Source organism: Lissotriton vulgaris, chromosome 4_1 (assembly GCF_964263255.1).
Source record: "Lissotriton vulgaris chromosome 4_1, aLisVul1.2, whole genome shotgun sequence".
Classification (NCBI taxonomy): domain Eukaryota; kingdom Metazoa; phylum Chordata; class Amphibia; order Caudata; family Salamandridae; genus Lissotriton; species Lissotriton vulgaris.
This window is the reverse complement of record NC_141691.1, coordinates 1,740,911,024-1,740,932,791: the sequence shown is the minus strand read 5'-3', so window position 1 is coordinate 1,740,932,791 and position 21,768 is coordinate 1,740,911,024. Positions and strand designations below refer to the sequence as shown.

The window sequence follows — 21,768 nt, the reverse complement described above, 5'->3', positions numbered from 1 at the left end:
GGCGGGGCTTGTAGAGTGATCGGCTCCAGTTGTTGCGTTTTCATTCCAAATAACGCACCATCTGTGTACGCAGCAATAACAAGACTTCACAAGATTGCTCATGAGATACATCAAGACCCAGGCACATGGACTTGGTCCGGTTGGCTCTGGGGTGTAATATCAGCATGCGGATGGAAAGTGTTGTCGTTCCTAGGAATGATACTGCTAATGATATTTGGCTGCTGTCTCTGTCTGCAATGTGGCCCGGCGATTTGCGGCTGTGTGCCACTGCCTGTATTCCCCATCCACATATACAAAAGAGAAAAGACGAACAAATGATGCTATATGATCAGATCTACGGTCTTATGAATATAGATGTGTCCTGAAGGGTAACGTAGGGGACAAGGAGGGAATGAGGAAAATGAAATTTTACATGGCCAATGTGTCCCCTGCGTGTACCCCAACGTTTAGTGTATGTGCATGTCATCCATGCATTTTCCCTCTATGGCCGCCATAATGATGCCTCTGCATTTACGTCTCACATTAGAATGTCAGTTACCAAGTCCCACATGAAAGGAACGTTAATTCTGCACTGAGGCCTATGTTGCCAATGCATTTGCATTGTACACGTATAAAAGTCGAGATGAACCCGTTTGCGGCTCAGCCTGAGCCAGGACCCGAATTCAGGCTCCATGCCTCCAGACACTCTGAAAGCTGCAGCTTAGCTATGTATCCCTGACCTCTCGCATACTTTCTGCTCAGCCGAGAGGGGCCCAGCCCGGCCTGCCAAGACAGTATTTTGCACACAGTTATCTACTTGCTCCACAGAAACACATTCCTGCTTAGTGAAGAAGGTAAACAGAGCCCGGTTGCAGAGATAGGGCCTAGCCTTTCTGTCTCCGTTTAAGTGATTTACAGAGCATCCATAGAAAGCCCATGGCCCCCACCAAGAACGAAGAAATATATGCCCGCACTGGCTCTTGGAGATGAGCAACCTTTGCTCGAGCGACCTTTACTTCAGATAATACATCCTCCAAACTTAAGATATCAGATAATACCAGACGTGCAGGTCGTCTTGACACTGAAGGCTTCTCTACTAGATCGAAAGTCAGCTCCCCCCAGCTTCCCCCAGTTACACGTCAATTATACGTCATGACCAAGTTGCGCCCACAAGTAGGGCAAAGGTTCCAGCTGGCCATGCAGACCCCCTCCATGTATCCACCCACCTATGACTCACCTATGATTCCACAGGTGAACGCCTACATGTACGCCCTCATGCACGCCCACATGCTCTTATCTCTCTCTTTCTCTTGCTCTGCCTGGAGCGCTCTTCCTTCTCTATGCAATGTAATGTATATTCCATGTATAAATATTGTACTCTGTGAATAAAGTTCAGATGAAGACCCTTCCTGAACCTTAGTGGTGATGGAACCCGATTCTCCCTTAACTCGAGTTACTGAAATAAAGCCCTTTTGAACCGGACACCACGGACTCTGCCTCTCATTATATGCATGACCCATTGTTTAAGCATAGACATTCCGACAGGGTAATATTTTATTTACCACACACCGCCCACAGATAATTCCATTCGAGGGAATCAAACGCCATCGTCGCGTCTAGTGATGCCAAGACGGTTGGCTCGCTGAGTTTATGCACCCGAGCCATGACAGCGTGAAGCCTCCGAAGATTGAGAGCGGTGTTGCGGTGAGGTATAAATCCCGACTGGTCCGGATGAACCAAATCGGCGATCACACCCACCAGCCGGTTGGCCAGTAACTTAGCCAGAATCTTGGGTTCGGCATTCAGCAGGGAGATCGGGCGGTACGACCTGCAAAGGTCCCTGGGCTTCCCCTCCTTATGAATAACCACAATGGTGGCCAATCGCTGGTCCAGCGGAAGCTCACCAGCTTCACGAGCCTCCAAAAACATGAGCCGCAGGGGCACTGCGACGGTATCAGCCTTGATCTTGTAAAGTTCCACCGGAAGACCGTTGGGACCAGGGGCCTTACCGGAGCGCAAAGATCGTATCGCAAGCGCCACTTCGTCAGCCGTAATGCCTCTATCCATGTCGTCACGGTCGGGGTCCGACAGGCAAGGGAGCTCAACACCCTCCAGAAAAGAGGCCGAGTCCGACTCAGCCAAGGTGGAGACCGAGGAGTAGACCGTCTCGAAGTAGTCGGCAAAAGCCGAGACAATAGCGCTGGGGTCAGTAACAACCACCCCGTCCTCACCCAGAATCTCGGGCACCACGCGGGAAGCCATCTCCCTCCTATCCAACCAGGCAATAAGCTTGCCCGCCTTGTCCCCTGCATCGTAAATCCTCCCTTGCTGTTCTCTGCCCATCGCCTTGGCAGCGTCAGTGGCAGTGGCTCGGTACTCCGACTGCTTTAAGGAGAGGGCGTGTAGGAGACCGGGTGTCGGGTCCGTTTCCAGTTGAGAATCAAGGTCCTCAATTTCCGACTCCAGCCGCACCAGTTCCTCATCCCTGCGCCTGCGCACCTCGGCTATTAAGGAGAAAGCTTCTCCTCTCAGGACAGTTTTGAAGGCCTCCGACAGAGATAAGGCCGACGATACCGAGCCCGTATTCTCGGAGAAATACAGGTCGATAGCTTTAGCGAGGAGGTCACGAGTTTTGGGGTTGCGAAAGTACCAAGGATTGACCGATGCTAGTCTAGAGGCCGCCACAATGCCAAAGTCAAACGACACCCAAACCGGGGAGTGGTCCGATATGCCTCTAGCCATCAGGCGGGCCCCGGATACGGTCGAGGCCTGGACCGCCGGAGTCAAGATATAGTCAATCCTGGAGAGGCTTCCGTGCGCGCCCGAATGAAAGGAGTACTGCCGCTGGGCGGGATGGAGAAGCCGCCAACAATCAATGAGACCAATGGTGCTCAGAAAATTTGGGAGCCACGACTGTGCGCTACGAAGATCTCTGGATGGAAAACGGTCAAGGGTCCCCGACACCACTGCATTAAAGTCCCCACCCATTACGAGCAATCCCTCAGGCAGGCCCAAAATGGCGCCCCCGAGATCCTGGAAGGTAGTCGTCTGCAGGCCTGGGGGGACATAAACCGAAACCAAAACCAGGGTACGCCCCTCCCATCTGCCCACGACGGCAACATAGCGACCTCTGTCATCAATCACCCTAGTCTCCACCTCCAATGGGAGAGACATGCGCACCATAATCCCCACCCCTCGGGACCCCGAAGAGAACCCCGAGTGAGCCACCATCTTAAACCCTTTCCTATTGAGTGCGTGGCACGTATTGCCAATGAGATGTGTTTCTTGTAGCAACATGACATCTGGTACACACCGTTTAAACATCTGCAGTACCACCCCACGTTTAATGCGATCCCCCAGCCCATTCACATTCCAACTCAATACATTTAGCGTCTTACCCCCCATCGTCAAAGAAGCATCGTCCCAACCCCCACCCCCAGAAAGCGGCTACCGCAACATAGTAAACAGGAGAATAAGCACCTTGCCTCAAGAGAAAAGAGAAAGGAATAACATGAGTAAAACAAACAAACCAACCACCCCCCCACCCTGCACCCCTGCATTAGACTAAGAAGCCCCCCCAATCAGCAGTGTGCCTGTCGCCCCCAAAAACTAATCTACGGAAAGCCCCCCGAGGAGAAAGGAGACATCCTATCACCCCCCGTTATCCCCCAGTCCTGAAAAAGCAGCATTAGAGAGAAAAAGAAAACAGTAGTCCGTGACTGATTGCACTTGCAGGGTCATCCACCGAAAGAAGTCCGAGGAAGCATTGTTCATTCCGGAAGATCAGGACCACCCGACGCCTCCTCCGACTGGTCCTCAGGGGCAGTCCGACGTTGAGGCAAGGTGTCCAGCTAGTCCCCAGCAGCCTCCGGCAAGTCAAAGAACACCACCCGGGCGCCATGTTCTATCCGAAGCTTCGCCGGGAATAGCATGGAATACTTCATCCCCATCTCCCTCAGCCTACGCTTGACGCCCATAAAGCTTTGCCGGCGTTTCTGAACAGCTTGAGTGAAGTCGGGGAAGAAGTTCACGTCGGCATTCTGGAACTTCAGCGGACCGCCTCTTCGCGATGCCTGCAGGATTGCATCTCGGTCCCTGAAATTGAATAGTCTGGCAATGATGGGGCGCGGAGATGCTCCCAGTTTCGGTTGGCCACCAGATAGTCTGTGTGCTCGCTCCACCGAAAAGAACTTGCTCAGTCCACCAGGAGCCAAGTGCTTCAACACCAAGTTCTCCACAAAGAGATCGGCAGCGTCTTCCTCGGCGCCCTCCGGCACACCGATAATGCGGACGTTCTGGCGCCTTGCGCGTCCTTCAAAATCGTCGAGCCTGCGGGCAAGCAGCGTGTTCGTGGTTTTCAGGTCCCGAACCTCCGACTGCAGGTCGGACATATCAGTAGTCAAACTCGACGTCTTAATGTCGAGCGACTTGACTCTGTCGTTCGTCTTCCCCGAGGTCCGCCCGGATAAGGTTGACTTCAATCGTCAACGTGTCGACCTTGTGTGACAACACTTCGTGCTGCTTGTGCATTTCGGCCTCGACGCCCGCAATTGCCCCCATAACGTCCCGGAGGGTGGGTTCAGTATCTTCCGGAGACACATCGCGCTGCGAGTCTTTAGTACGGCCTGAAGCACCAGGCGATCCCTTTGGGAGGGAGAAACGTTCAGAGATGGTGGTCTGTGAGAGGGAAGGTTTCCTGCTGACTCTTGGGGGCTTCCCTTTGTCCGGGTCCCCTCTGCCCGCCATGATGGGCGACGGAGGTATCGCAGCCAAAAGAAAGGTCCAACTGATACTGCCTCTTCCAGACGGCAGAAATCAGTATTCACCTCCACCGCCTCCTCAGAACGTCAGGCCGCTGGATAATCTGTTCTGGCCAGCAGCGCAGAACGGGGCAGCTCCAACCCTCTCGGACCGTCTCCGTGTGGAAGCACCACCGTCACCCTCGTAACGCCAGACTGTTATGGCGTCGTCGTCCCCAACCTTCACCACGGTGTAACTCAGCACAGGAAACTCGGATCTTCGATCGGAGAACGGGTCCCGCCTCAGCAACAGCACTGCAACAGATTCCCACTACTGTGGGACAGGATAGGTAGCAGGATCAGTGCGGAGGATCGGAGGGTCTTCGGAGCTCCGAGCTCACGCGGCCATCTTGGTTGCCCGCGAAGCTCCTCCCCTCAAGTACGCCTTGATTGATTGATTGCTTGATTAAAAGGGTTCGTCAATCTTTGTAGCAAGGAAGCCCCTTTGAAATATATTACTGCAGAGCAAATTCAGTCTTCTATTTGGTACACCACCCTTAGACAGATTGTGCACCTAGGGCTTGTGGCTTCAATGTATATTTCATAGGCAACTTTAATATTAGAAGCTGGCTTTTAAGCACCTCATGAAGGTATATTCTGACATGTTATTCCTGCAGCCTTGCCTCATAGCTGTGTACAGCTAAATTCACAGCCGTGAGGTCAGGTTTTAAAATAAATATCTATGCGAATGGTGTGAAGCTAAATGGCGGCACACCATTTCCTAAGCTACCACACAACCATCCCCACTTATCTCTTTCTCCAACACTTCTAGCACCAGTACACCAATGTACTAACCACCTTAAATCCACAATTTTAGATTCCAGCAATTGCACTGATATTCAACCATGACCTGCCAACTGGATATATTCCGGGTCTTGGTGTGGGATTATGCTTGTTCTCTACTACAAGACCGGTAAAATGTCTGATCCAAATAATAAGTGTTGCATTGCCATTCTGGATGCAGAGGAGGAGCTCTTCGCAATATATCTCTCCCCCCCACTTAAAAGTCAAGACTGTAGGACCTGGTGAAGGTGTGGATTAGATGAGCTATTGCTGTCCGACAGGTGTTCACAATGGGAACACCACTAAACAACGCCAAGAAGCAGCCTTCACATTGTTGGAATGTGTCCATATGCCTGCAGGAGGCCCTTCTTGGCAAGGGCATGGCACACCTTAAAGCACATGACAATCTACTGGGAACTATTCTCTTCTAGACTGCCTTGCCCTATCTCAAAATGTCAAATTCAATAAACGACTGAATGTCAACAGAATGATCCTAGCTCCTGCAGATGTAGAGGCTCGGAGAGATTTGAGGCAATGCATCCTCTTTTCCTCCTTGGTAGGATGAGGGGGACGGGACAATACTTGTAAGGGAGTGGACAGCACAATATGAAAGAGAGAACCCAACTTTGATGGAAAGGAAGACCACAGCTAGAGCACCACCTCATACAGTAAGCATAAGGCAAACAGAGGATGAACAGAAAGTGTTTGCTACTCGCAGGCACAACAAGCAGAAGTGATAGCAGTAAGGAAGATTGTTATCAGTGTTAAAAGTCTCAAAGACCAACTGTGCATAGGCTCTACTGATGAACTCATCACTAAAGTGAGTAACAAACTAAGAACCCACAGGAGACGGGGAAACAGGAACAACCCCTTTCAGAACACACATTACAACAGATGATTTGAACAAGGAAATCTGATCCGGTAAACAAAGAAACTCAACAAATACACCAGGTGACTTTCATAGTGCCTAGAGCAAAACCTTGCTGGACATAAAAAAAGTGTAAATCATCAAATAACTGTGCCTTGAGCAGGTTTTGCTTTGGAGCACCACATCACATAACAGAACCAGTGACTGGAATAAATACATTTCATTGAGGGGCGGTGAGCAATAAGGATGATGTCAACAACCATAAGCTGAAGGCACTTAAGTTGTGATGCTCAAAATCCAAGCATGAAGCTGGAAGCTCTTGGGATTCAGATGAGGCACCTGCCCCTCACACAACAGGAGAATACTCTCTTGAGTGAAAGAGAAGGATAACAAAGAGATGCAGCATCTCTGAATAGAACACCTCCTGGGACCAGTACAGCATAATCAAGATCACGAGGGCACAGTTCTGCCTCACTTTCCTCAGAACTTTAGAAATTAGGAGAAAGGGTGAAAACATAAAAAGTGCATTATAAACTCCCACTGTGTGCCAAACACATCCCCTGGAGCCCCTACACCTGAAACTGCAGGGTGCAGAACACCATACGGTGAACATTCTCATGAGTGTTCGAACTACTTCTGGATGGAGATGCCACTCAGTCATCAAGATGGCACCTGCTCGGGTCATCTGCATAGTACCATAATATCTGTGCTTCCACACACATGGGGCAAGAACCCAAAATGCTCTGCTTGATGATGTACAATGATGTGCTGTTCAACCGGAGTACCTGAATCATCTGAATGCAGATCAAGGCGAGGAAAAGGCTTTTAATGTAACACCGTTGTTCTACAGGGGACCAGAGACCCCTAAATATCAATAAGTCTATAAAACCCAGCCACACGAGGGATGAGACATTGATCACAACCAAGTTAATTCTTCAACTGAGGGCACCAGAAACTGCGAGAGCAACTTCATCAATAGAAACAAACGCCGATCATATCAATGCCAGTGTAAGGGAAGGGGGCGGGGGTGAGGATGCCAGTGATTATCGCACCTGTCCCAAGAACGCGAACAATATCGGGAGAGGAGGGCTTCAGGTTGCAGTGCTTTCTCTGCTTCTAATAATAGGATTCCTCCTTTAATTTCTCTCACTTAGATTACATAACTGAAGGAGATCTGGAGCGGAGAGTCCTTACGGTCTTGGGAACAAACTATGAGGAGCTTGGCATCCCTCTCCTTGACCATCTTTGAGTATACAAGGCAACATTACTGCACAAATCAGAGTTGTGCATGGGGCTCAAGCATCAAAGAAAAATGCTTGAAGAGGAATTCCACTCTTTGGAGGCAGATTTCTTGAGGGACCACATGCCTGTAAAGTATACTAAAGTACACTGCCAAACAATATTGTTCCAACGAAAGTCAGTAAAAAACAAAGAGAGGACCTCAGGATAGATAGCAAAGGCAGCGTAACAGAACAAACTGATGTCAGCGTGTACTCTGGTGCATCATATGACTCTGTGTAGCCACATCCTGGGGAGGAGCTGGAACTATGATGCCAACCTAATGTGATGAGGAGCTACTGCAGCAGTCTCCATCACCAGTCTAGCATCTGGGCAATTTCTCTTCTGAGATGAAATGTTGAATTATGTTGATCAGCCAGTTAGTACTCGCCTAAGAATTATTTTATTGAAATATAATTGAAATTTGTCATGTTCAACTGTTGGAACATCATAGAAGGCTTTAAAGGAAATTTAATATGAAAGGATAAAATACAAAAATAATTTAAAGGATGGCAGTAAACTTTACAAATAGTTAAAAGTACTAGCTTTTAATCAGAAGAACTTCGAGTTCAGCATTATTTAAATGCATTTGTGAGCCCTGCTGTAAGAAGGAAATTTATTAGATTTAAGTTCCATTACTGTCCTGTAAAAGCAATTGTTAAACAGTGGAATGTGTCAGATGTAGCATCACAGTGCAGATTGTGAGAGTTAGGTAAAGAGGATTTTACTCATACTATATATTTGTTCCTCTTTATTAGGACTAAGTAAATTCTATTTAAAACATTTTTTAAACTCCGTGTCAGCATCGTACAGACTGCAATGATATTATGTTTGTGGGGCAATCCTAATATTATATGCACTTGTGCCGTAAAGTTTCTGAAATGGAGAATATCAAATATTGGCGAGAGTGCCTCAGGAACTTTGAAAAAGAAGTGTGTAATAATTATGTTTCAACTGTATTTCTCTAAGGTGCAAGTATGGTTTTATCCCCATATAAAGTTTTTATAAACATATTATTTGTATTCTCTTTGCAGTCTTAGTTCTTTTATTGCAATGTTTGGTGACTCTGTGGGGTACCGCAGGGCTCATCGATGAGCCCTACGTTATTCAACAGATATATGAGACCGCTGGCTGAGATCGTCCGTCCATATGGTATTAAGATCCTTACGTGTGCGGACGATACTCAGCTAGTGGCCTCTCTTGCGCAAGGAGACAGCCACCCAGAGCTGGTCGGTCTGACGAGCTGCCTGGAGGAAGTTAAAAATTGGATGACCGCATCATGTCTCAAACTCAACGGAGACAAAACTGAGCGTATGCTCCTTGGCTCCCCGGCCCAGTCTTCTATTAACTCTTTATGGCCCTTTTGCCTGGGTACACACCCTACACCTAAAGACAATATAAAAAGTCTTGGTGTTTGGCTGGATAAGTCGTTGACCCTCAATACCCAGGAAACCAAGTTATCAGCCATTTGTTTTGGTCTCCTTAGACTCCTGAAGAAGATTCTTCCTCTTCTACCTTTCGAAGCCAAGCAAATTGTCATCCAAGGCTTGATCTAGTCCCGCCTTGACTTCAGCAATGCCCTGTATTTAGGTGCACCTGAATTCACTCTGCGGAAACTCCAGCTGATTCAGAGTTGTGCTGCACGCACGCTGCTTTAGCTCCCCCGTAGGCTCTCAGCAAAGTCCGGGTGGAGGAGCCTGCATTGGCTCCCTTTCAGGGAGAGAATTAATTTTAAATCTATGTGTATTTCCCATCAAGCTTACTGGCAGACTGGCCCGGTTATTAACCATTCTCTTATCACCCCATACCTTCCTAACAAACCGCTCCGTTCCACTCATGCCTTTTTGGCTACAGTTCCCTGAATCAGGAGATCCAGAGCAGGAGGCAGGTCGTTTTCTTACAATGCGGCCAAGTTGTGGAATTCACTACCTCTTTATCTTAGATCCAACCCCAATTTACTCTCCTTCCGTAAACAGCTTAAAACTTTTCTTTTCAACAAACACAATTAATTTTTTCCTGCTGACTGTGCCCATCAGGTAGCATCACTTTTCTCTAGCGTTTGGACGCCCCAGGGCAGCAATCACGCTTTACAAAACTTCTTTCCATTTCATTAATTTCATTTCATTTCATTTCACTCTGCTTTGATTTGTGTATTGTTAGGCCAGCAATATAGCAATTCTATTATTATCTATTCATGGAGATTTGTGCCTCCACAATAAAGTCGAAGTGTACTTCTTCTATTTCACTGCCGGGACCTTACGCCACACAAGAGAACTGTAACATGTTTAGAGAACAGCCTTGCTTGGCTGTCATATCACAATTTACAGTTCTAATAAACTTCCATCAATACAATCATGTTTGTGCATGTGCTTGCTGGACTAGGTCATTGTTATGTCCTAGTTCACTGCAGTGTTGATGGAGCCACCTGAAGTCATCCAACATAGAATGCTGGTGTCACGGGGCGTTCCAGGAGCAGGCGGTTGACAATGTGCATGGAGGCTGGAAGGACAGATATGCAGTGGGCTGAATAAAGTATTTTCCTACCAACTTTCTTTTAGTGGATTCAATAGTGCCTCAACATCATGCACATCTTAGAAATGCATTATATAAATACTATGGCACACAAAGAAATGGGATTCCGAAAGATAATAAAGTTAGTACTGACAGGAACTGGGTGCATGGGATATCAAGCACTCCTGAATATTAAGATTCTTTGGTCCGAAGTTATTTAATTCTCAAACAAAATGTACTCTATAAACCTCCAAACCTACTCTCTACTTGCCTTTCCCCCAACCAAAAAGGTTTCACCGCTCAAGGAATGATTCCCCTTTTCTTTGCCCACAGGGCTTATTAGACTATAATTCAATGTAACTTACCAGTCTCCACAGGACATTATTTAACCATGGTTGGGAATCATGTACCGGATTATACAGAATTGCTGATAATGTTAATGTTACCTGCTCTGGGATTTTATTTTCAGTGACGCTGTTCCGAACAGCCTGGTTCCACAGAAGAGTCCTTGCACACTCAACAGGGACACCTTCTATGGTCATCTGTCTCACCTTCTCTTGATCTACAAAGCAGAAAAGAATTAGCCCATATTTTACACTGAAATAGTAGATTCTAACATTGTCTTGCTATAATCCGTACAGAAATAGAAGGTGACAGATATAATTGATGTACAATTTAATTAAGGCAGCAATATACACATATAGTATGATCAGTGCAGTACGAGCAGTATCAATGCAGTTACAGGGGGAAGAAGTGTCTTACAGAGACCACTAAAAGTCATGGTTCATTTAGCACACAGGATATATGCCTAAAGTGAATTGAAGACGTACAATGCTAGTCATGATTACACAGTCCCTACTATAATTTGTAATAATGTGTGTATGCAATATCCAGCAAGCTTACCTCAATAATAAGAACCTTGAATACTAACTCGGGAATAAAACATGTAACACTCAACATATAAAAAACAGATTTGACACAACAAAAACATGAACTGGCAATCTCTCACCAGCTTCAAACAACCAACACTGCACTTATCCAGTTAATCAAGTATCCTCATATTCCTATGCCATCCTTTACTAGCCTTGGTAGTGACGTCTGATGATGAAAAGTGTCAAAGGTTGCAACTAGGGCAAAAGGTAATAGTGCTTGCACTCCAGTATTGTCCACTGTTAATTTCAGTTCAGTTCGGAGAAGATATCCATGCTACATCAATACCTCTACTTGACCAAATACTGGATTGTTGGTCTGAGAGTAGATAGTTCTTCTCAGAAAATGTTTACATCTGCGAGAAGACCTCCCTTTCTATCAGTTTTCAGAAATGTCCATGGTCTAGGTTATTTTTCCACTTGAGTGGTCTGATTAAGGAATTTTTCACTTTGGATCGGAAGATTGAGGTGGTTTGTGTATTATTCAAGACGTTCCATGCCACAGATCTAGCACATATATTTAGGAGAATGCTTTTGAAAATGTTTGATGGTTGCCAAGAACTATTCTCTCCCTAGTAAGAGGAGTTTCTAGTGGCACTGTGAGCTAGCTGGTACACAGGCCGACATACCCGGTGGGGGCGTCTAGAATCAGTCTGACACCAATCCTACAGTGTATGTTGTCTAAACGCGCAGATCCTATATAGGTTTTATAGGAACTACACGACAGGGGGACCTCGTTGGGGGCTGCTCAAGAGTAAGCCACTTTGTCTTGGGAGTCAAGCTCCTAGGGTTAAGGTCAGAGCAAAGGGGTCCCAAGTCAGCACTAAGATCACACCACTGTAGCCGCAGGGGCAGCCAGGTAAAGAGTGCTTAGGAGGGGTCAGGAGCCCAATGCAATCCTATGGAGATTGGTGGTTTTGGTTTTTAGCTGCAGGCTGGGTCCAGGACGTCTTTCAGGAGGAGCTAACAACTGGGCAGGTAAGTTGGAGGGCTCAGTGACATAGGTGAGCCTTAGGCCCTCTTCTCCAGGGCAGCTGGCTGCAGGGGTGCCATTTGAGGTGAGACTTCACCTTACATGACTACTTGAGGGATATCCGTGCAGAGGCTGCAGACAGCGTCAGGGAGTCCTGGAGGTGTCATCCCACAGTGGACTCTGATGTGTGCAGTGGTGGTTCCAGGCATTGGCTTTCTTTGTCCTCAGCAGGCTCGGAGTCTTTCTTTGGAGATTCTTTTGAACAGAGCTGCTGTTCACGGGAGATTCAGTCTTTGTTGAAAGCAGTCAGTCGCTCAGGGTTCTACAAGTCACTGGCTGCAGGGCAAGGCAACTTTTAGCACATTATCTCTGGAAACTGCAGATGGGCCGCTAGGGCTGAGGCCAAGTCAGTTGTTCTCTGCAGTCTCCTCTGCTGTGCATCTTCTTTCGTAGGTTGTGGGAATCTTCCTTCTGGGTTTAGGGCTGCCCCCTAAATACTGTGCTAAGGGGGGCGTTTTAAGGCTCTTGGGTTAGTAACCAAAGGGCTACTGACCTTAGTGTGGCTGCACCCTTGGTATGCTCAACCCACTTGGGTTTCACAATCCCTAAGCCTGATTGGCGAGTGCCTGCCATCTGCATGATGGCGGGCACTGAAGAGTGGGCTTCACCTCGCTTCCCCCACCTGAGGAGTGGGATTGGCAGAGGTGGGCACACCTTCTGGACTGTTATAATTTTTCCCGCCTGTCTTCCCACCGAAAAGGAGGTGAGACAGGAAGGGGGCCTGATCCTGATAGCAGAAGAGGATGGGGGTCGGGTTGCAAATGCGACAAGGTCTTTGAAGCTTAGATGGCTCTTCCTGACCAGGGGGAGGTATGAACCCCTCCGAACAGGAAATGCTTTGTTTCTGGGCTCAGGGAGCAAAGGTTCCCTCCCCAGGGATCCAGAAACCTGTCTCATGGTGGCAGGCTGTTGTTTACCAGTCAGGGAACCCACCAAAGGCTGGTTATTTTTCAGCGATATCTCTAAGATGCCCTCTGAGTGCATTGTAAAATACGTCCTACACTGTCATCAGTGTGGGTTTATTATGCTGAGAAATTGGATACCAAACTTCTCAGAGTTCAGTAAAGCCATTATAGTGCTGTGGAGTTCGTAATGACAAACTCCCAGACCATATACTCTTTATGGCTTTACTGCACTTACAATGTCTAAGAATGGACTTAGATACTGTAGGGGTACAGTGCTCATGCAATTGTACCATCACCAGTGGTATAGTGCACCCACGTAAATGGGTATCTGTCCGATACCATAGGCAGTGGGTTGCAGTCATGGCATACAGGTATGTGTGCCATGTAGACTCTTCACTTTTCTCTGCACCAAAACTCACACCCTGCAAACGTTGTGAGTGTGTGTGTTAAGGTACAGGACCTCGAAGAGTGGCACATCATGAGCTGCAGCCCATCAAGGACTTGGTACCTTTTACAAGGGTCTTGTATGTGGCCACCAGAGAGGTGCCAATTGGGGGTAACAAAGGTACAGTTTTGGGAAAGAACACAGGCCCTGGGAACCTGATTGGCAGGGACCCAGGGCACATCAAGTCAAAGTGAATCAAACATCTGGCAAAAAGTGGGGAGGTTACTGCAACAGAAACCCACTTTCCTACAGTGGTTGATGTAGGCATGGCCGCAGTTGTGGAGGTCTGTGTATGCATGGGTTAGTAGCTTGAACTGGCATCTCTTCTGCACTGGGAGCCAGTGAAGTTCCTTGAAGTGGGGGATGATGTGGGTTCAATGAGAGAGGTCGAGGACGAGTCTGGCGGCCGTGTCCTGTATGAACTGGTCTATGGAGGAGGTGAGCTGCAATTCCTGAGTAGATAGCGCTGCCATAGTCCAATCGGCGGGTGATGACAGCTTGAATGATGGTGTGTCTTGAGCTCTGTTGATGCCATTTGAAGAGCGTGAATAGAATGAGGAAGCAGGAGGAGGAGACGGTGTTTATTTGGGATGTCATGGTTAGCTTGCTGCCCAGGATGACACCAAGGTTTTTTGTGTGGTAGGACGAGGGCAGTACTGGGCCCTGTTCCACAGGCCACCAGGAGTCGATCCAGGGGGAGTGGTCGTTCCTTAAGACCAGTACCTCAGTTTTATCCATGTTGATCTTCAGGCAGTTGTTCCTCATGCAGTTGGCGACGCTGGTCATGCATTTTTGAAAGCTGGTCCTGGTGGAGTCATCAGAGAGTGACAGGATGTGTTGCGTGTCATCAGAGTATGAGATGATGTTGAGCCCGTGTGATCTGATGCTGTCGGCAAGTGGGGTCATGTAGGTGTTGAAGAGGGTGGGCATTGGGGTACTCCACAGACTATTTCTTTGGGTTTGGAGGTAAATGGTGAACTTTCTGCATTCTTCCGGTGAGGAGGAAGGTGATCCATTTGAGAACCGCTCCTTGAATGCTGACGTTATGTAGCCTTGTGATGAGCATGTGGTGGAAAGGCTGTGTTGAATGCTGTCGAGAAGACGAGGAGCATGAGTGCTGCTGTTTCTCCTCTGTTAAGGAGGTCTAGGATGTCATCAGTGGCTGCGATCAGGGCTGTATAGAGAGGAGTAGAGAAGGTGGCTCTGTTCCTGGTGCGTGGTGAGTTGTCAAGGACTTTCGCAGGGAAATAGGCCGGTAGTTGCAGAGTTCACTGGAGTCTGCAGAAAGTTTCTTTAGAAGTGCATTGACCTTGGCGTGTTTTCAGTCCTTGGGTGAAGTGCTTGTGGCTATAGATGTGATGTGTTGAATAGGAAGATGAGCTTGTGGCTGACCCTGGTGAATTTGTACACATTTTCATCCTTGAAAAGGTTACAACTAGAACAAAACATGCGTCGGTAGCCATATCTTCATTTGTGTATGTATTTATGAACCTCTGCATTGCAACAAGGATTTTGTATATTGCATTCCATATCACCTACAAACATTTGACTCCTCGATCTGAAGTCTTTATTATATTGCAACTGGAAAAAGCAAAATAATTATTTACTTTACTGGTGATGATCTACAATTCTTTGACAACAGTTTTATTCTTACTTACATTGGATACTAACTGACTAGAGCAGATGAATTTTAGTATAATAAATACAACTATCTTTATTTACCTCTCTGTATTACTGCAACCTTTATAGGGAACACTGTTGTATATCGTGTCTCTCTAATTGAGGGCTGAGTTGCTTGGTTAGATTACTACATTATTCACAAGGGTTAATGCCTCTGGCTTTTTCCTCCTCAGATGATTTCCTTTACAGGATACTCCCAGCCTAGTGCTGTGCTATCATTGGATGGTCAATGGCTACTGAAAAAAACCTTTGATTAGCTGCAAGAAAATAGCACAAAAAGGGTGTCTGTTGCGCCAAACCCTTGAAACTAATATTCTAAAGTCAATTTAACATTGCAATATTGTGAAATAGTTGATATGTGTTTCCCAATTCTGTGCACAAAAGCGCAAAGGACTGAGGAATACTCCGCAAAGTAATTATGTAGTGCACACCGCTGTGCCTCCTATAAAACCTGAAAAAAGCAATACACACAAGAATGGTTTTAAAATAGACCCTTTCACGAAATGTGTTACTTCAAAACATAGCCCCACTCATTTGTAACACCAAATATCTTATTTCTAAGTATGCTGAAAGCAACTGTCCATTACTTCAAAATATGTGGCACAAGTAAGAACTACTTTTCACATGCATCATATCTCGAATTCTTTGAGACTGCTCCCCGAACGCCAGGCCACAGATTCAAGTGGAAAGGAAAACCTTTCCCCGATCACCAAATAGGACTACAGTAATCTGTCCAGTAAGCCTGGATCTACCCCTTCCAAGAATTGCAAACTCGCTACTCCCTTCACGCTTCCAAGTTCTACAGATACCTGCAAATACGCCTTACCCTCCACTCTCAAATTTCAGACGGAACTTCCCTACCCGAGTATAGCCCGCCTGAAGCCCAGACCATGACCGGTAATCTAGGGAAGGGGGTAATCTCTCGTATTTATCATTCCCTTATCAATAACACACTATCACACCTCAGGGACAGATGGGAGGGCTGGCTTGGGTCTTTGGATGACACCGATAGGAGGGACGCAATGCTGGCTCCCAAAACAGTCACGGCCTCAGCAAGGCTTCGCCTGGTTCAAGTATACTATCTTCACACTGCTTATCTTACGCCGCTGCGTCTCCATCGCGCTGGGCTCCAATATGACGTATCATGTCCCCGCTGCAAGCTGACTTTTATTACATAGTGTGGCGTTGATCCGCAATTACGTGCTACCGGTAGTCAGTAACTGGGGAACACACTGACGTTCTAGAATGGGAGTTTGCTCTTAACCTTATGAATGTTCTGGTAGGTGTCACGAAAGGGCTGGATGGTTCCAGAGCTGAAAAACTCATTCTTCATTCAACACTGATGGTGGCCAAACAAGACATTGCAGCCCACTAGCTGAGTTTGGCTGCCCCCACCATGACACGCTGGTGCAGAGGGGTGGACTGGTGCGCTGCTCAGGAGCAACCCCTGTATGAGGCAAGAGGCTGCCCGAAGAAATTTCGTAGAATGTGGGGCAAATGGGTTGAGGTAGTGGAAGACTAATACCTTCAATGGAAACTCGAGGTTGGGATTGGGTGCAACACTGTCCTTACTTCTGCCTTGTCTATCAGTTCCTTCATGCTGGTGTAATATCCTCTTGTATTTGCCTTGCATAGCCAAATGTACGAACAGCTGGTATTGTTATTCTTTGTTGGTTTCTTATAAAATCAATAAACTTGGTTATCAAAAAAAAAAAAGCATGGATCTTCCTGCTGTTCTTCCAGGAATATGCAACTGTCTCTTTTCCATGCATTCTCCCCATTTCTCCTTTTCAGGAAAAGCAGTTTGGCAGTCACACAAATTCTAGTCAGATCCTGGCTCCTCCACACTCCTTTACCTTGTGGCATGAGGAAGAGAGCATCTTCATGCACTCAGTCGTCTCAGGTTCACAGATTCAATGGAAAGCTGGAATCAATTATGCTCGTCCTTTCCCAGGAAGCCACGAATTCTACCACACAAGGGGCTTAAAGCCTGCCCATTACTTACCTATACTCACCATTGGTTTGCTCCCACGTCACTCTCCATTCCAGTCTTCCTATTGGTCAGGAGCTCCTCCAGGGCTCCGGCTTCCTCCTAAACTTCGAGTCGAGTCTTAGTCCATGGAGATTGGACCAAGTACTCATTCCAGTGGCCAATGTTGTTACACTAGCCGCAGGCTACTGCAGGTACTCTTAGGTCCAGCAAAGACAGTGCATGCAATGTCTCTACGAATATGCTGTAATCACTCTGTGGACCGCCCATTGCCTTTCAACTTATCCCTTCGATTGTCGTTCGAAAATGCTTGCTTGCAAGTGGTTAATCTTTCCTCTTTGCCCTCCTTTTTAGGTCGAGCTGGTAAGCATCCGTAGGATGCAGTCCAGATCGACAACTATAGTTATCGACTTCGGGGGAATGACGGACAAGAGGGTGCCACGTGCTTTTCCGCTGGATTTGACCTCGTGCACGCGCACGTCGGCTCCGTCTACATTTGCAGCAATTCAGCCGTGCATGCACACAGACACACACGCGCACACACACACACACACACACACACACACACACATACACACACGCACGCACACATACACAGCCCCCCGCCGCCGCACGCACGCGCACACACACATGCCCCCCGCCCTCGCAGCTCAGCAACAAGGTGAAGCCCCACTCACCGGCTTCCTTGGTGCGGCGGCTTTCCTCTCATCGGCAGCTGCAGGGCCCGGCAGCAGGACTCTTCCTCCCTCCTTCGGCACCGGGGCGCAGGGTAGGCTCCTGCCTGCTCCGGTGCTCAGAACAGCCGCGGCTCTTCTGTGGGAGGCGGGGTAGGCTCCCGCCCTCCTACTTCCGGTTTCCGGTTGTCCCGCCCGGCCTGCCCGACTTCCTAGTCGCAGGCCGGCAGCGATGCATTAGTTATACGTTTCTTGGCCCTGCGTTACACAGGGCTTTAGGATTTCTTGAGAAAACATACAAAGGCTCGAAGTTGTATTTCAAACGGAGTCCTCCGAGAACAAAGTAATGGCAGGAAAAGAAGCAGGCCCTTCCAACTCTGTAGGTAGCTTGCTAAATAATAATGCCTGCATCACACTTAGAGCTTGGGGAAATATAGTTGCAGCGTCATTTGTAAAGAAAGGACTCATTGCAATCTGAAATTTCCACTGTTTTACAAAATTCTAAGATGCATTACAAAATACAACGAAATAAAGCAATGTAATAGTTCTCGCATTTACACAAATTTAAGCTATTGGCATTGTAAATGACAATGCCTTTTATTTGTGTTTTAAAAACCAAAACATAAATAAAAGGCATTGTCATTTACTATGCCAATAGCTCAAACTCGCGTAAATGCGAGACCTATTGCATTGTAAATGCTTGTTTTGTTTGGTTTCATCCCACATAGCACTTCCCAATTACTGCTACCATTACGCTTCTGTTTTTGTGTGTTCATTTGGCGGGGCTATTTTTTTTAGGATTCCCGCTCGTGTGACTGTTTGACCATCCGCAGTGGTTCAGATTTGGCACCCGTCACGTAATCTCCCCGTCCCGTTCAAATACCAAGATGAAATGTCAGTCGCTTCAAACGCAATTTTCAAAATCGTCTATTTAATTTTCTCTGACTTCAAAGTGCGAGGATTTCCCCAAAATCCCCTTCCGTTTCGCTGCTTGTAGGATTAGCAAGCCTGTCACCGGCCGGACCTTCAGCAGCCAAACCATGCAACACAGTTAAGGGCAAGACTTGAGCAACTCCTGCCACGTTTTCTCTGATGCTTGTTTATATAATGTAAACTCGACCGACACGAAAGTGTGAAGCGCTTTACATGAGTGCTAGTTACATTACACAAGGTAAAAAAAAAATTGGGGAGAATCTTTATAGAGCATGAACTCGAATGACCCGAAGGTATTGGAACGCTTTACAAAAGCGGTAGTTACATTAAACAAGGTCGGGTTATTCGTTTCAGTTTTTAGGTATGCCGAGATTAAGTGATGCTGTCGCCGTCCCTGTTTATTCATTATTTCCCCTCTATCTGACAAATGGGAGCATTTTGTTGTTGTTACTATGTCTAGTGCTCCTATATCCAAGGGGTTGGGAATGGAGCAGGCCGCGGCTTGCTGGTAAACAAATGGTGCGAGTAGTGCTTTGAATGGAAAACTCTGGAGAAGTGCGCCTGGTGAATAGAGACCTGGGGGGAGGGATGATACGTCTCAGCCACTAGAAAGTACTTCACTGCTTTTTTTTTAACTGTAGTGATGCAGTCGCACACAGAATGTTACAGTGCTGCTGACTTGCATCGAGGCACTTGTCTCGCTGTCTGCGCATTAAAAAGTCTAGGAATGTGTCAATAAATGTTTCCTGAGGCAAGCATGTATTCTTGAATCACATTGCATGACCTAGTGTGTAGTAATTGTATAGCTTTTCATTCCCTGGTGGCACAGCTCCCAGGATAATGTGCTACATAGCTAAACACTTATAAGGTCCCAAAGGAGACACCTATGCTTGTACTCTTTAGCATGACAAAACACCCCTCCCCCCCGCCCCCCGTCCCACGCTTTTCATATTTTAATTATCGATGCTCCTCCTACCCCTTTCTCTTTAACCCACTCAACTTTTTGGCACGACCCCACCCCAACTTTTCATGCAGGCTTATATTTTATTAGTCAAAGCTCTCCCTCCTTTATCTATTTAACCCATTTGGTGGGTTTTCAAACAATATGTCCGTCTGCTCAATCCCCCTCTCGCCAGCCGTTATCCTGCTGTCTCCTCCAGAATACCACCATACCATGTCATTCGCTGGCCCCCTTCCTATTTGTTTGCTGCCCGGTACTGTGGATTGCAATGAACACAAGATGTCGGGACAGTAATTGCCTGAATTAATTGCACTAGAAGATGGAGAAAACATTGCCAAAGCCAGTATATTCTGCATACGCAAAATCTATTGACTTTGCCAACTTGTGTCCTGAGACAAGTGCTGCCTTAGACAAGTGTCAACTTTAAATGTCAGAAAAATAAGCAGTGACAATCTACCTGTCATTTATCTGACCAGTTCCTCTGATCACTGACATTCTGCTTCTGCCAGAGGGCTACCAGAGCAAGCTTTAGATTGGACGGCCTTTAAAATCTCTAGATACCTTTCCTGGACTTGAGTTATGTGTGAAACAAACTAGTTGCTGAAGCCCAACCAGGCATTCATTAGATTTTCTTTTTATATTCTTTGTAATCAAAAATTAGAAGAAGTAAACTTAAAAAAAATCATCATAGCCAACTATAAATCTGCTGCAGCCTCAGAGCACGCAGAACTTTCAGCCCATGTTAGTCTTCCACAGCCTTTCAGGTTGGAACATTATGGAACTGGCTCTTGCTGCAAGGCACACCAGACTTGATATTCAATTTTACACAGTAATGCCAAAAAGACGGTTAGCTCAGAAACCCAGAATCTGGCCTGGCCTCCAGTGCCTCATGGTGGCTTGTTGAGCTTTTGTCAGCGGTTTTTGCCCTGTATGTGGAAGGTGCAAACCTTGCTACAGCTTGCAAGAGGAACGTTACTTACACACAACCTGCAGGTTTGTGCACACGTAGGGCTGGCTTTCACTAAAAGGGAAATATGTCAATACAATAACTGAAACCGTTCCCGTCATCTAGGAAAAGGCACAAGCAATGAGGGTTGTTTAGCAATCTCTCCCTGCCCAGAAGTCAAAAACCAAGCCATGAAATCCCAAAGAACTGAAAAAAATCCAATGGCAGAAGTGTCCCCCTTTGATTTAAAAAACCCCCTTGATTTTGGCCCTGGGGAGGGGTTGCTCCCCGGGGCATGCGAGGCCTTCCCAAATGTATTACTATTAGCCCTGGGAAGATGGCGATCCCGTGGGCTGCGGGCGAGGCCGGCACAGGCCTTCCCCGCATTAAGTTTCTAACTAGCCCCAGGGAGGTGGCGGACCCCGGGGTACCATGAGGGCACCCCATGCATAATTTACAAAGTTTTGAAGGGAAGGCCCCCTCCTGTTTTTGTTTTTATAATGCCTGTATGCTGCAGTGATCCCCCCCACCCCTTAGAGGCTTCCTTGAAAAGAAGCATGAAAGCCCGCACCTTTTTAATTTTTTTTTTTTTTTTTTACTGCAAATTGACCCATAAATCTGTGGTAAAATTGATTTAAAAAAGATTTGAGCCCCCAGTGGGACCCCCACCACCAGTTCCAGGTGGTTAGGGTAGTCCTACCCTGCACCCCTTTGTTTATTTTTCACTCTGTCTGTGGGACTCAGCTCAAGCCGAGTCCCAAGAGGGCTGCCATCACTTCCTGGCGGAAGTGTTGGCAGCCAATTAGTTTACAGCATGGGGACTGTTAAATTCACGGAGGATCCACGCCCCTAGATATATAAATTTGTTTTCCAGTTAATATTTCCCAAACTGCTGAACGGATTTACACCAAATCATAAAAAGCCAGATCTGCATACCAACATCTAGCTTCCTCTCAAATTTAGAGTAATTCCATCCAGCAGTTCGGGCTGTACTCATGTCTAAAGGTCCTATGGGAATTAATATGGGGAAAATGTGTTTTGTGAACACCCCCAA

The 21,768-nt window shown here is 47.0% G+C and overlaps 1 protein-coding gene across 1 annotated transcript in view; it reads right to left on the bottom strand.

The window, feature by feature from the left end:
* POP1 (POP1 ribonuclease P/MRP subunit) overlaps window positions 1-21,768 on the bottom strand; it is a 437,201-nt gene that overhangs the window by 117,492 nt on the left and 297,941 nt on the right. Inside the window, exon 12 of the mRNA XM_086966044.1 lies at window positions 10,665-10,780. Coding sequence (XP_086822170.1) covers window positions 10,665-10,780 — 116 coding nt within the window. The remainder of the gene's footprint in view (window positions 1-10,664; window positions 10,781-21,768) is intronic.